General features: G+C 40.2%; 2 protein-coding genes across 2 annotated transcripts; one reads left to right on the top strand and one right to left on the bottom strand.

The window, feature by feature from the left end:
- The first annotated feature begins 1,062 nt into the window (after positions 1–1,062).
- LOC104441763 (probable copper-transporting ATPase HMA5) lies at positions 1,063–5,706 on the top strand. Its single transcript, XM_010054978.3, has 6 exons — positions 1,063–1,476; positions 1,943–3,286; positions 3,462–3,716; positions 4,023–4,145; positions 4,290–4,769; positions 4,937–5,706. Exons 1-6 carry the CDS (start codon positions 1,375–1,377, stop codon positions 5,351–5,353), a joined length of 2,721 nt encoding a protein of 906 aa, XP_010053280.2. The 5' UTR covers positions 1,063–1,374; the 3' UTR covers positions 5,354–5,706.
- A 928-nt stretch (positions 5,707–6,634) lies between these two features.
- LOC104441761 (glutathione S-transferase T1) lies at positions 6,635–11,252 on the bottom strand. The gene is made up of 7 exons (XM_010054977.3): positions 11,091–11,252; positions 10,885–10,958; positions 9,934–9,994; positions 9,150–9,203; positions 8,663–8,742; positions 7,642–7,847; positions 6,635–7,095 (listed from the first exon to the last, which is right to left on the bottom strand). Exons 1-7 carry the CDS (start codon positions 11,153–11,155, stop codon positions 6,889–6,891), a joined length of 747 nt encoding a protein of 248 aa, XP_010053279.1. The 5' UTR covers positions 11,156–11,252; the 3' UTR covers positions 6,635–6,888.
- Between the last annotated feature and the right edge of the window lie 4,073 nt (positions 11,253–15,325).

Here is a 15,325-nt window from a genome sequence, read left to right as displayed (position 1 = left end):
ATAGAAAAGCTTGGTAACCATTGTACAATTATTTATCTTCTAGTAATCACTTCAAACCTTATGCACGTTCCTTTTTTCTTTGCAATTGACTTGTCCATTTCCTCTGCAACCGCTTTGATCATGCTCTAATGCTCCTTGATTTATCAACAACGATTTCATGGTTGGGTCTTTGGATGTCAACCGCTCCTTAACCATGCATACCTTTGGCGCTTTCCTGAATATTTCAAATGTTTTCGTCCAAAACTTATCACCAGCATCACTTAAGCAGACCCAAATATTTGTCATTATATTTCAACAGTTGAACACATGGTAGCTCCTTGCTTTGCTATCGATTATTGAGTCTTTATCCTTAAGCTCATCGATAATTGATCATATACTAATAGTCCTCTTATAATATTCATGTAATTTCACTTGACTTTTATTATACCTCCCATCCTCATGATTGGCACATGATAGTATAGTCAACTTTGAGTGTCAACATTTACATATTTTTGTACTACGATTACAAAGCTATTTATAGGACTACTTTAAATACCAACTAGGAAAAAACATATCTAAAAAGTATAGTTATAATCCCGCAAAATTAAGGGATACTAATAAATCATTTTCTAACTAATTATTTACAGCTATTTCCTAAAAATCAGGACCTAAAAATCATGATTGAATGTTCCTAATAATCAGGTCCTAGAAATCAGGATAATACAGCATAAATAAATTGTCAACTGTCAATCCGGGGACACCCAAGTTGCTTGTTGAAACCATTTTTTCAGGATTTAGTGAGAATTACGTTACTTGTTTTCTGAGAGCAGTTGATCATGGACTTTTGCTTGATGTAGGGACAGAAAGACATTGTCCTAGCAACAAGACTTCCTTTTTTTAATGAGCCAAACGAGAGCAAATCGATCACGGTGGGATTCTTAGTGGTGAACATTGTCAACCATCATCAACAAGCACTAACAACTTAAAAGTTATGCCACTTGTAAGCCGTCTGTTCATTGCTCAAGATATAAAACTGCAATAATGCTTGCCCTTTATCATGAACAAAGTTCTTCGCTTTGCAAATGAGAAAAAGCAGAGGCCATGCACAAAAGCAGATGCCCTTTTCTTGGGTCCAGGCCAAAAACCGAGATTGAGCAAAATCATTTCATGTTTTCGTGGTCTTCCCTTTTTATCTCTCTTTTAGTGCTACAGTCTGAGTGCTCTTTTCATGGGCTGAAGTGGACACGATTGATGAGGGTGAAGAGCAATATTTTGTATATAAAAGAGTTCTGGTTGGTACACAACTAGAGGCAGACAAAGATAGTATTTGAATTTAAGTGGAATGGACTCATAAGAGACAATAGCATTCCAACGGAAGGACTAGAGGCGAGCGCAATGTTTTCAGCAACCAGAATGAGGAGCTCTGCAAGTGCTGGATCAGTGGCGAAAGCAGTTGAGCAACTTCCAGGAGTGGGGGAAGCCGTTGTGGATGTCGAAGTAAGTTGGCCTGAGTCCATGCCGCGGTGTAGCTGTTGGGGCGGTTGCGCTGATGTTTTTTCCTGTTCCACGAGATGCATTGCACTAACTTCGCAGCTGATATTTTAAACTGTCGCAGTGATTCAGATGCACCATCTAAAGCATATTGTTTAGTGAATACAAAATTTCCACTTGGAGTGAAATCTTCATCAACCAATCTTGCATTTCCAGATCATTAATATAGGAAATCATTCGTAACGAACGACAAAAGCTGCAAATGTTTTACTGGATGTTTTTGAAAAATGTGTTAACTAGTTCAATCCTGCTTCTTCTGGAGTTCTACTCCAAGAAGTTCTCAAATCTTTTAGTAGAATACCGCAACGTTTTCATGAGTACATGACAATTGGAGAAGAGCCCATACTGTTCTGGCTTTTTCTGCTTCTCCAGTCTTTCCATCTGAACTAACATTTCTGAAACATTTTAACAGGAGATGAGTGAGAGATCAGTCCAGGTATGCCGGATCCACATCAATGGGATGACTTGCACCTCTTGTTCCTCCACAGTTGAATCAGCTTTACAAGCGGTCAGGGGTGTGCATAAGGCTCATGTGGCTTTAGTAACGGAAGAAGCGGAAGTATACTACGACTCAAGCATCTTAAGCTACAACAACTTGCTCAAAGCCATTGAGGATGCTGGATTTGAGGCCTCTCTTGTGAGTTCAGGGAAAGATATTAGCAAAATACAGCTCAAAGTTGAGGGCATCCAAACAGATAACCCTTCTTATACAATGAAATTAATCCAAAGTTCTCTCCAGGCACTTCCGGGGGTTCAATCTGTGGATACAGATCACGGAATGAGTAAAATCTCCATATGCTATAAAGCAGATTTGACAGGACCCAGGAGCTTCATGAAAGTGATTGAGTTGACGGGGTCTGGCCATCTCAAGGCGAGTATATCTTCTGTAGGAGAACGAGAAGGAGAAGCTCGTAAGCAAAAAGAAACCGAGCAATACCTCAGATCCTTTCTCTGGAGTTTAGTGTTCACTGTTCCTGTCTTTTTGACATCTATGGTTTTCATGTATATTCCTTGGATTAACGGTGTATTAGATGTTAAAGTTGTTAATATGCTGACTTTTGGAGAAACTTTGAGATGGGTCCTGTCCACTCCAGTACAATTCATCATTGGATGGCGATTTTATACTGGGGCTTTTAAAGCTTTGCGCCTCGGTTCTGCTAACATGGATGTTCTGATCGCTTTAGGGACGAATGCCGCATACTTATACTCTGTCTACTCATTGTTGAGATCAGCAACTTCTCAAAGTTTCAAGAGCATGGAATTCTTTGAGACAAGCTGTATGCTTATCACAGTCATTCTCTTAGGGAAGTATTTAGAGGTTTTGGCCAAGGGAAAGACTTCTGAAGCCATTGCCAAGCTTATGGACTTGGCACCTGAAACAGGAGTTCTCTTAACAATGGATGAGGAGGACAACGTAACTGATGAGCATGAAATTGATACCCGGCTGATCGAGAAGAACGATGTGATAAAGATCATGCCAGGCGCAAAAGTAGCCTCGGATGGCGTGGTCATCTGGGGGCAAAGCCATGTCAATGAAAGCATGATAACAGGAGAACCCAAACCTGTGATGAAGACCAAGGACGATGTGGTGATCGGAGGCACGGTGAATCAGAACGGAGTCCTGCATATTATGGTAACAAAAGTTGGATCAGCCACTACCCTTTCACAGATTGTTCGACTGGTCGAGTCAGCCCAAATGGGCAAGGCTCCTATCCAGAATTTTGCCGATCACATTTCCAAGTACTTTGTGCCTTTGGTAAGCAAGTGCTCTCTGTCTTTTGCGCTCTTATGAACTATATATATGAATTGAGCCTTGCACGGATCCAACAACCTCAAACCATGAAAACAACTTGAACCCAAATAACAGCACCTTCACCTACAGCAACCATTGAAAGGAAAGAATCTCGCTGAGCAAATGGTCTTTCATGCAGGTCGTTATCTCTTCAGTATCTACGTGGACTGCCTGGCTTTTTGTGGGGAGGTATCATGGCTATCCACAATCTTGGCTTCCAGCTTCCATGAGCAGCTTCGAACTTGCTCTACAGTTCGGAATAGCCGTGATGGTCATAGCCTGCCCATGTGCCCTCGGCCTTGCAACACCAACTGCAGTGATGGTCGGCACTGGACTCGGTGCATCTCATGGTGTCCTGATCAAAGGAGGCCAAGCATTGGAAAATACACATAAGGTTAGCATACAAGATATTTATGCAGCCATGGGTGACAGGACAAATACACGGTCTAAACAGCTTAAACTCTGTAGCAGATTTAACTCAATTTAGCCTTATATTAGAGAGTTTCCCCTGTTTTTCTTGTTTCTCTTTGTAAGCTCGTTTCTGGTCAAAGCTGTGATGAAAATGTGTGTATTTTCCATTCAAGTAGGCCAATGAAGAGGTGGCAGAGATGGACTGTTCTGTATCCTCCGTCCTTCCATACTAACAAACTTTGGCATGAATTCTTCCTCCATCTTAATCTTGTGTTCTGCTTTATCCTAGGTGAACTGTGTCGTGTTTGACAAGACAGGAACACTCACGATGGGGAAACCAATGGTGGTCAACGCAAAACTCTTGAAGACCATGGAGCCACAACAATTTTACGAGCTCATCGCTGCAACTGAGGTGGCCTTTCCACCTCCAGACTAACATCAGTTTAATTAGATCAATGAAATCTTTGTTCTTCACATATTGCCCACAAAAAGTTTTTTTTTTTATTATCTGATTTCTTTGGAACTGATTATCGTCAGTATAATGAATGAATGTCAGGTCAACAGCGAACACCCATTGGCCAAGGCTATTGTCGAACATGCCAAAACATTTTGGGAAGAAGGGGACAAATCAATCTGGCCAGAAGCAAGAGACTTTGTCTCTGTCCCCGGCCATGGAGTCAAGGCCATGGTTAGGGACAGAGAAATATTAATAGGAAACAAGAGCTTGATGCTGCAACACAACATGAATATTCCTGAGGATGCCGAGAACATACTAGCACAAGCAGAAAAAATGGCTCAGACTGGGATTCTAGTGTCCTTTGACCGAGAGGTGACGGGAGTGTTGGCCATATCGGATCCATTAAAACCGGGTGTACGTGAAGTTATCTCCATTCTCAAGTCCATGAAAGTGATGAGTATCATGGTGACAGGTGACAACTTGGGCACTGCTGAATCCATTGCCAAGGAGGTCGGCATTGGAACAATTATTGCAGAAGCCAATCCGGAGCAGAAAGCCGAGAAAGTCAAGGACTTACAGGTACTTAATCCATCTCCATCCATTCAACTATAAACAATCAGCCATGTCCATTGTCTCGATCCACTTAGAGTCAACATGAAGCTCCAAGTCTCTACTCGCTATCTGCAACTGATAGGAAGCTGTTGCTAGTTACACTATTAATACAATTTCACCTGTGACAATGACAGGCTTTAGGTTATACAGTTGCAATGGTAGGAGATGGGATCAACGACTCGCCAGCGCTCGCAGTAGCTGATGTAGGAATGGCAATCGGTGCTGGCACGGACATCGCAATCGAGGCTGCCGACATTGTCCTCATGAAGAGTAATCTGGAAGATGTGATAACTGCCATCGATCTCTCCAGGAAAACATTTTTCCGGATCCGTTTGAACTACATCTGGGCCTTCGGTTACAACGTCATAGGAATGCCAATAGCAGCGGGGATCCTCTTCCCATTTACAGGATTCCGGCTACCACCTTGGATTGCTGGAGTGGCAATGGCAGCCTCCTCTGTCAGTGTTGTTTGTTCTTCCCTCCTGTTGAAGAACTACAAGAGGCCAAAAGAACTGGACTCTTTGCCAATGCATGGGATAGCGACAGAATGACTTACCGCGAGGACCATTCCCATCAAGTGAACGCGCATAAGTGAGTGATGAAGAGCTACCTGACAGATCACTAGAAGTATGCAAGCAAAGTATATATTATTTACATATTAGTCCCTCAGTAGAAAGGAAATATTCTTCCAAGAAAATCCATTCAAAGATACGTTCTTAGTATCAGCATGAGTAGGATGATGGGACGGCATCTCCGACTCAACTTCTAAATGATGCAATCAAGTACTAAAATTTAACAAATTGGTGCAATCGAGTACCTTTCTTTAAGTCCATCCAACTTAAGTGATGGCAAATGCAAATATGACATTTTCTATTATTTTTTAAAGAGCGATGTTGATGTGGCATCTGCAACTCTAGCATATTCTTCTTCCTTAGTCCCTCGCCGCTTAAATCCGTCCACCACCATCATCGCCCGACTCTGGGACTGCTCCAGCTATTGGATCTCCCAACTCCAATCCACCCATTACTATGTCCTCTTTCATGGTTAATTTCCACGAAACACATTTGGAAGCTCAAGTGACCATGGCTAAGCTTAACAAAAATTGAGCAGTCATGGCGGTGAGCTTGAAGTAGCCTGGAAACTGGAGCTAGGGTGGCTAACTCAAGCGGTGCAAGCTCCATGAAGCTCGCGGCCAGAAGCTTGGAAACTGGAGCAACCATGGCTGAGCTTGACAAAGCTCAAGCGGTCATGGCCGCCTGGAAGCTGAAGCCACGGCCATGGTTGAGCTTGTAGAAGCTTCGAAGCCACCGTGATTGCCACAAGGCCAGACCTTGGCCGATTAGTGGTAGTGGCGGCAGCGTTGCAGAAGCAGTGGTGGCCGGGTGGCCCAGCCTCCTCACGTGAGCTTTGTTGGATTTTTATGTCAAACTTTTTTTTGTGACGCGACACCCATCAAGCACCACATTATTACTGTGTTTTAAGAATATAATTAAAAAGTTTACCTTAACTTTTTTTGGTTACGAGAAGACTTCGTTAATTTAATTTGCCTAGTCCTCCTCGAAAATGAAATAGATTTATATCCCACCCAAGCGACAATCTATGAATGAGTACTCTTTGCCGGGCGGCTCTCCCCACCGACCGGTCAGCCATTGCCATTGGGTTCTCGTCTTTTGATGCGGCAACATTGAGATTCCAGAAATGCACTCCCTTCTCTCTTTCAGCGGCCCTTACTCTAATTAGCTTCTAGCTTCAGAAGCAAGAGTTTTGGCTCTCCAACGTAGCAGACTTCCCCTTTTTTACTCAGTCCATCTGTACATAGGATTTGATTCCACTATTTGAAAATTAATGTGCACTTTCACAACAAACTTTAATACTGGAATTATCCTAATGTAAAACATAAATAGTTTACAGGATGGAAATCAGCCAGTAGCCAGTAAGCTGAGCTTCAACTCTGCAGGTTCATTCAATTGAAGCGTAGCGTTGCATACATTTATTAAAAGCAAACATCCCTAATCCTGGGGTAGAGACCTTTGGAGGAGAACCAAGCATCGTCACCCTAATTTCAGAAGGACATCCTTACAAGTTCTCACATTTTCGAAGACAATTTCCCTCTCGAATCAGCCCCGGTGTTTCCTCCTGCTGATCGCTGCATTTGAAGTCTTGTCTTTAATTTCATTATGACTTGATGTACTTCATCAAACTGTGGCTGCGTAGCCTTTCTTGTGCTCTCCACCCACTTTTGAACTTTCTTGTAGGGAGCTAGAATGCGATCACGGTCCTGGTCACCAAGTACCTGAAGTTAAAAACAGCATTATTAGCTTCCTTAGCAAACCAGCGTCCTCTGGGCGACTGCGCCTACCAAAGCCTCACGCAACCAATATGGTACTGCTTGAAATTTTTTTCTCGAGGACAAACTATCTTCTGCACAGCATAGTACAAAACTAGTTTTGCTAAGTTCCGGTTACTATTTTTAATCTTAGTTTACATATAATTGTATGCACGTTCCATATTCAATCCGAAGTGATTACATAATTATTACCAGAAACGAAATGTACTGAAGGCAAGCAGCTGATACATAAGTTAGGAGATAAATAAGGAAGAAAGAATGACATGCACTGAAGGCAAGCAGCCGCCCTCTTGTCCAAAATGTGATGCAATAAATTAGTCACTGATAACCATAGGAAGGCAGAATAGCCATAGCTAGATTAGCTTTCTTGGCCTACATCTTCTAACTCAATATTGACCTTATAATGCCTTAATTTCTACTCTGTCACAGGGTTCTGTCTCCCTTCAGATTTTTTTCTGTAATTATTACAAAAAAGTTCGGGGCTGAACTCACCTCTAGTTGCGTTATTTCACATACTAAGCTGAGATCAGCAATGGATGGCTGAAAGCCACCTAGCAGAAATGGACCATTGCCTTTGAGCCAGATAGACTCTATCTTCAACAAAGATGAGGACAGAAGTTTCTCACCCTCAGCAGCAGCTGCTGGGTTCAATGGTAATCCAAGCGCGGGAGCCAGAGTAGTATTCAGTACATAGGCAGCTGAAACAAAGAAAAGTTATGTAATGTTTGATTATGGTGTCTGAAGCAACAATACTCGTAAACTATAGGAAATGTTTTTCGAAGTTTGCACAATAGGCAAAGAGCCGCAACACAAGCAAAACAAAGTTAAAAATATTACATGTCAAATGTTCTACCTTCGTATGGCTCTGCAAGATCACAAAATTCAGAGGCATCATCACATTCTAAATCAAGGCAATCTAACACTAGCTCAGCTCCTATTTCACTAGAAAAGGTACTTTTCTTAGGTGAATACTCTGACACCCTTCAAATTCTGGCAAAATTCCAGGGATGCTGCCTGTCTTTTGAAAAATTAATCTGATACCCATCAAAATTGTTGGATGAACTAAACTGACGAAAAATGTACTTTTCTTAGGTGAATACTCTGACACCCTTCAAATTCTGGCAAAATTCCAGGGATGCTGCCTGTCTTTTGAAAAATTAATCTGATACCCATCAAAATTGTTGGATGAACTAAACTGACTGTACTTTTCTTAGGTGAATACTCTGACACCCTTCAAATTCTGGCAAAATTCCAGGGATGCTGCCTGTCTTTTGAAAAATTAATCTGATACCCATCAAAATTGTTGGATGAACTAAACTGACAAAATATGATAAGATGGCATCAGTGTACATTTCTTTCGCTTCAAATGGACTGAAAAACTACAGACCCCAAAACAAAAAAAAAAAAAAAGACTGAAAAACTGACCTAGAAAGCATCAATTTGTGTTATTCAGATTGAAGTTTAAAGGGCCAATCCTGTGCCACATTATCTAAAAAGGTAAAGCATTTTTAACCTGCTCCCCGTCGTAAATTGGAATGGTGCCAATCCAATGCTGAGTGTATCTTAGCTCTCCGGGAAAGATCAGCAGGGTACCTGTCAAAGATTCCAAGTTATGAAACAGCAGAATGCAGAGATTAACATAAATAAATTGTGAAAAGTATTTGAACATGATAATCATCCATCGAGTGAAAGAACACATGATCATATGGCAAAGGAAGTAATATAATTGCAAAGTGAATTTCCATATTGAACTGAATGTATCCTTCTGTCGCCACATATAAAATACAAGCTCTACATTTTCACCATGAAACCTGAATCATTAATTCCAGAATTTCCTGGTACAACGGAAGGAAGGAGCAATAGCACAGAAAAAACTTAAATTGCTTAAGATTGCTCAGCAGGAACCGAGTGATTAAACATTAATTTGAGTCCAATTCCGAACATGCACTTCCTACAGTTTGAAATGCTTTGAGTAGATTAAAAAGGATTACTGTGCTTACCAGTGATCTGCAACCCCAGGAAATGAACAACTAAGATAGATGAGAATAGCATGACTGCAAACATGAAAGTGAAACAAAAGATTATAAATCTCTGGAATATCTGCGGATAAATATAATGGCAAATAAATACATTCTAATGCAGAAGAAGATGAAAACCGGTCAGAAATCTGTTCAAGAGCATTTACCACAAACGTATAAATAACTCAAAACACAGCTGATAAGTTCACCCATGCATCAAAGATGACCTTTCATTTTCCTTCAAAATATTCTGACACATTGACAAAATTACAGGAAATTCTGAAGGTGTGTGCATGTACCATGATGTACATATCACCTTCCCCACAAAACCATATAGTCGTACTTAAATAGCAATATGGAGCAGTTCACACCAAAGAAAACTTTAGGAGGAATTAGAATTAAAGATGCACACTTGACTGCAACTAGTGATGCCTGTGAAACACACAAACATATATACCACCTACGATCCAGGATAAATATGGTCTAGTAGAGTCTTGGAGGGAATTAGTGCCACTTAATGTCAAGTTAGAATAAGAAATGCTGAAGTCAAAAAAGAAAAACTTATGATGAACCTAGGGCCTTCAGCGCATCTAACCAAGAAGCTATTTAGGAGGCGTGTTAATTTTCTAATGGACTACTTAAGATGCTGTATTTTTTTTGCCCCCTCATTTTAGGCAATCTTATGAAAATCAGAAAAAAGGTTCATTGTCTTACTCTTTCACTTCAACCTTGACAAAGCAAACAGAAAAATAAATAACTCCAGTACCTCTCAAAAAGTTTAAATCTCCCATCAACAATAGCTGGAACTTGTCCCATTGGGTTTACGTCTGAAAATATGAACCACAAAGAAGTGCATACATAAGCTTTTCTCAGCAGTAACAACTATGTTAATTGTAGCCAAGAAAGAAAAGCTGTCTACAGAAAAGCTATCTACCATTAAACAGACATGTGATGATATCCAAGTAGAGTGTCATCTAATAACTCATGATAACCTGGAAAGTACAAGGGCAGATGTCTGATCCTAGGCAGAATTTAGGGGTTATCCCGCTACGATACGAGCAACTTGTAAACCCATCAGGAAGAACAGAGCACAACCTTGAACCTTTCATCACATCTATGACTTGTTTCAACATCTTAACAATTTTAGTCGAGGGAAAGAGATTTTACCCAGTCAACATCCCATATTTAATTATCACTACTCAGTCATATTCACCCAGCTATTCAACAAAAGAATCTCATCTTTCCTTGCATCCCATATTTCTTCCTTTATGGTGCGATTATATCTGCTCAATCAGCTGACTTGTACAACGCAAAAATGGGCAATGCATTTATCATCCATCTTTAGGAGGCGTGGAGGCTCTCGAACTTATAGTGAGAGTCGAACAAAATCTGCGCTTTCCTAACAAAAGAAAGCAAAGAAAGAACCACTTCCACATAGAAATTCAACTGGAATTCAATGAATTTCCAAGCTTCATTTCCAGTTTAAGATAACACTCAAAGATTTCCTTCCACCTACTCCAATCACTAGCACGAGTAGAGACATCAGAAGCCATTAACCCTTCTAAATGTCCAAACATGGACCGGCATACCGCCGCGTCTGATCGCCATCCGATGATTATCAAAAAGATCGCATCTTTGCAGCGCCCATTTCTTGCGAATCAACAAAAAAGCGCTCGAACCCAACAAGACTACCAAATCACGGTACTCGGAGGCGCACCCTTGAATTCGGGGGACCGATGCTGGCGCTTAGCGAGGTCTATCTTCACCTCCTCGAAGTCGATTCCATTGACCCTGAATCACGCGAGCTCAAAAGACCAAATTAAAAATCGGAAATTTAAAGAAGCGGAAGAAGATGAAGGAGAAGGGTATTGACGGTGGCGAGTATAAGACGGATTTGACGAAAGGAAACCGGGAAATTCGTACTTGCAGAAGATGATGACGGCACGAGACGGCTGCGACATGCGATCTGCGTAGACCTTGAGCGTCATCTTCGCTGCTCTGTTTCCCGGCTCTCTGCCGCTGCTGCTGTTGCTCTGCTTCGGTGGAGGGAGGAGGAGAGAGAGTCAAAAAGGAAAGACTTCTGGATTGGGCAGGTGCCGTTTGTCCTTTTCTGCGGGCGCGTGTGCTAACCCTTCACTTCTCACAAATAATTTCTCATCAGAAATTATTATTTTAAATTCTATTTCTTAAAATAATTTATAAACATTTTAAGTCGTTTTTAATAATTGTCCAAAATTTCAATTCTCGAAATAAAATTACATTTAATATTATACTCAAAATTTCTACTCCAAATCATTTTCTTTTCTTTTATTAAATAATTTTATTATTTTTTCTTCTTCTTTTTCTTCCTTTCTTTCTCCTATTCTTCTTCTTCAAATGGTGAATCACTGGCCAGACGAAGGTTAACAACCTCACATGAGCGTGGCCAGCCCTCAGCAAGGCTAGCCCTCATCAACCAAGCCTCATCAGCAGCTAGGCGAGACCCGCCTAGCCACTGGCAAGGCCGAGCTAGCCCAGTCGTTGGCGAGGATTTGGCGAAGCCAAGCCTTACCGATGGCTGGGCTTGCCTCCAACGAGCTTGTTAGACTAGTTGCCAATGACCAACGACGGTGGGTCGCGGATGGCGGACGGCAGACGACAAGCGCAGTGATGGTAATAGATGAAGAAGAAGAAAATGGAAGAAAAACAAGAAAGAAGAAAATAGAAGGAGAAAATATGAGCTTAATTCTAGAATTATTCTCAAGAATAAGAATCAATTTTTTTTTATTCTTGATTTTGTTCCAAATCTACTTTCAGGAACAAAAATTTTACCAAACACGATCATATTCTAAAACTATTCTCGAAAACAAAGTAATATAAATTTTTACCATTTGGCCAGTTACCAAACAGAGCCTAAGTAAAGTTAGCCTATCTCTTCTGCTTCCTTCATTTCTTTTGACTTGAATCTTCCTTCCTCTGCAGGTTCAATACATGCGGAAAACAGGGTAAAGCCCACGAGGGGGTTCGATAACTGGGTGATACTCAACTTATTTCGAGAGTAAGGAAGAAGGTTTTTTAATTTTCTCTACACCGATAATGTTTGCACTAAGTACACAACTTTTGTAATGTTTTATAAAATTTTCCCAAATTTTTGTACTTTTCATATTTTATACTTTTTTTTTCCTAGTGGCAGGGGCCAAGTGAGTGAAGGCTTACAATCTCTCACTAGATTTGTGCGAGGGCTGCCTTGCTTGCTGCCAGCAAAGCCTTGGCCTTGCTTAGCTCTCGTGGCACTCACCAGCTACAATGAAAAAAGAAGAAGCAAAGAACAAAAAAGAAATAAGAAAAAATAATAATAATAAAAAAATCAGAAATTTCTTTTAAAAAGTTGCAAAAAAATTTAGCATAACGTGGAATAAATGACATTCATATTAGAGATTTCCAATCAAAGACTATATTGACAAATTCTCAAAAAAAATTATAATTAAATTGATATCCGTATAATAAATTTTATTTTTTTAAATAATTCTCCCACTAAACTTGTCACCTTAGCCCCATTATGTGTGACCAGAGATGACTACAACCGACACACCTAAATCCAAGCCCGCCCTTCACACACTAGACGAGATTTCCTTGAGATCGACAGTACATTGAGGAATCCAGCCTCCAACCCTCAACTTGAAAATCAAGTCATGAATCGTTAGACCGACCGTCGCGGTTGTGGGGGGCATGGCCCTTATATCTAAAGACTTGGAGAAGCCCATGCGTTTCCCCTCTGCCCTATTTTCAATCTGGGTGAAAGGCACGATAACTCTCCTTCCCTGCGTGGGACGCACCACGTATGAATTACTTAGTGCAATCCATGCTCCAAAATCTGCTACGGACTCCCATGATCTCTTACCCATAATGTTCGCATTCGCTCCTCATTTACTGCACATCATCTCACTCCTGTTCACCGGTTCGGAGCATAGAAGATAGGTTTCGTGCGGGCCAGTCTCGTTCGCACCGTCTCGTGTAATTTTCGATGCATTGATGTTTAATTGAGCTGGACGTCTAATATTCCAATCTTTTCTGTGAAACGGAGTTCATTGCGCTCGTCTCGTAGCGTAGGTTCCCATTTTGGTTTGGTTGTTGTCATGCTGTATAGCACATTAAGTATAGGTTGTGTCGTGATGTGTCGTATTTTTAGACATGTCTTCAATTAGTGTGGAATATGATATGTTGTACATGAGACTTTTTTAAAAAAAAAAAATTTCAAAACCGGATATGATAATTTATTGAAATTAATATTTAGGGCGTTGCGATAGGCAGTATTGTAATCGTAACGTGTTTATCGATCACCTTAAAAAGAAAATCAAATCGCTTTTTCTAAGAAGTTAATTGTCATTAGTAGGCATTTTAAGCTTTTTGTCACATACATATATCAACAACCCTATAAAGCTAACTATTAACCTAGGTTTAAATCAAGAAAAGAAAATCTTAGTTATAACCTAGATTCACATTAGCCTTTCAAATATATGCAAATATTGGTTTTCGACAATCATCTGTCACAATCACATGTTGCATCGCTCTTTCATTTGTTAGAAATTTGTTTAAAAAGATACCCAGTATATACTCATTATTAAATAAGAAAATTTTACGATTTTTAATGTATGATTTTTTTCCTGTATTATATGTAACTGGTATCTTGAAATTAAAATATTTCTCTGTAGAGTATGCTTAGCAAAAGTTTAAGCTTGTTTAGTAAGACCATGTTTCATTAGATTTTGAAATGGGTTTTGCTACCACTATTCCAAAGGGTACCGAAGTGCATGGTAACGAAATGGGGCAAACCGCACGCTAGCTCATTGAGGCTTCTTTTCTCGTGAAGCGAAGCAGGAGAAACTGGTGGATCCAGGAGTAGATCAGACCAGTCCGTCTCAGGCCTTGAATGACTCTCTCTCTCTCTCTCTCTCCCCTCTCTGGGACCCTCATTGTAGTGGCTGCATTGCTGTAAATTTGGTTCTCTTCTTTGTTCCGAGTGCGCACCCGCAACTCTCTCTCTCTCTCCTTCTAAAGTTCCCATTTTGGCTGATGAACGGTATAGTTTGCTAATGTAGCACCGACGTGGACGCGCGATATGCGACACGACACGACACGCCGACACGTCATTTCTTAAAAATAGAAAATTCCGATACGTTCCGACACGTTATATATTAATATATTTTTATATATAAATACATAAATAAATAATAATAATAAAAATAGCCTAGAATTAATTTACATGAAAAATATTAAATAATATCATTCATTATTTTAATTTATTACAATAATACATAAAACTTAGAGGAAATAAACATTGTTTAAAGAAAAATGCTGAAATGATATTTTTAAATTTATTTATTTATCATATATAGCATTTTTCATTACTTCTTTCATAGTAAAAGACTTTTAAAAAAACAAAACTGAAAAAAAAAAATTGATCCCGTGCGTGTATATTTATAGCAATTTTATTACTTCTATTATTATTTCTTTTTTGTATATTTATTATTTTGACCCCTCAAGTATTATAAATTTTTAAAATTGACCCCGTGCATGTCGGAATCACGTGTCGGAATTCTGAACTCGCGTGTCAGAACATGTTAGAAAGATTGACCATGTGTCAGATTTTTCGACACTCGTTGATCGCATGTCGGAACGTGTCGGACACGTGTCGAAGTGTCGGACACGACACGAAAGCTTCCGGAGAGTGTCCGTGCTACATAGTAGTTTGCCCTCTCCTTCCTGCATTCCATCACTGCTTCAGCAACCCTGTCAACAACGCGTGCTGCAGTGTCCTGTTCTTGGAGTAGCTCCAATACGTATGCACGTAAACATAGCTTGTTATGATCAAAGTTGGTTTTTTTTTTTTTTTTTTTGCACATTTTGATCTTGCCATTCCAATAAGAGGGTCCATTTTTACTTGATCTCAGCACTGGAATTCGCATTTTGGTGAGTCACGCGTCTTTGGAAAGTTCTTTATGAGTGATCGACAAACGATAATGCAATTCAGCCTTTTGACCTTCTCTCTCTCTCCCCTGCACTAAATGACAAACAGGCGTTTCAACGTCCTTATTTGGGCGCATCCTTCGTTTTCTCTTTTAAATTTTTGCCCCGCCAAACAAACATGTGGTTGTTTTCCCAGAAAAAAAGAGAACACC

Source organism: Eucalyptus grandis, chromosome 4 (assembly GCF_016545825.1).
Source record: "Eucalyptus grandis isolate ANBG69807.140 chromosome 4, ASM1654582v1, whole genome shotgun sequence".
Classification (NCBI taxonomy): domain Eukaryota; kingdom Viridiplantae; phylum Streptophyta; class Magnoliopsida; order Myrtales; family Myrtaceae; genus Eucalyptus; species Eucalyptus grandis.
This window is presented reverse-complemented; position numbering and strand designations above follow the sequence as displayed.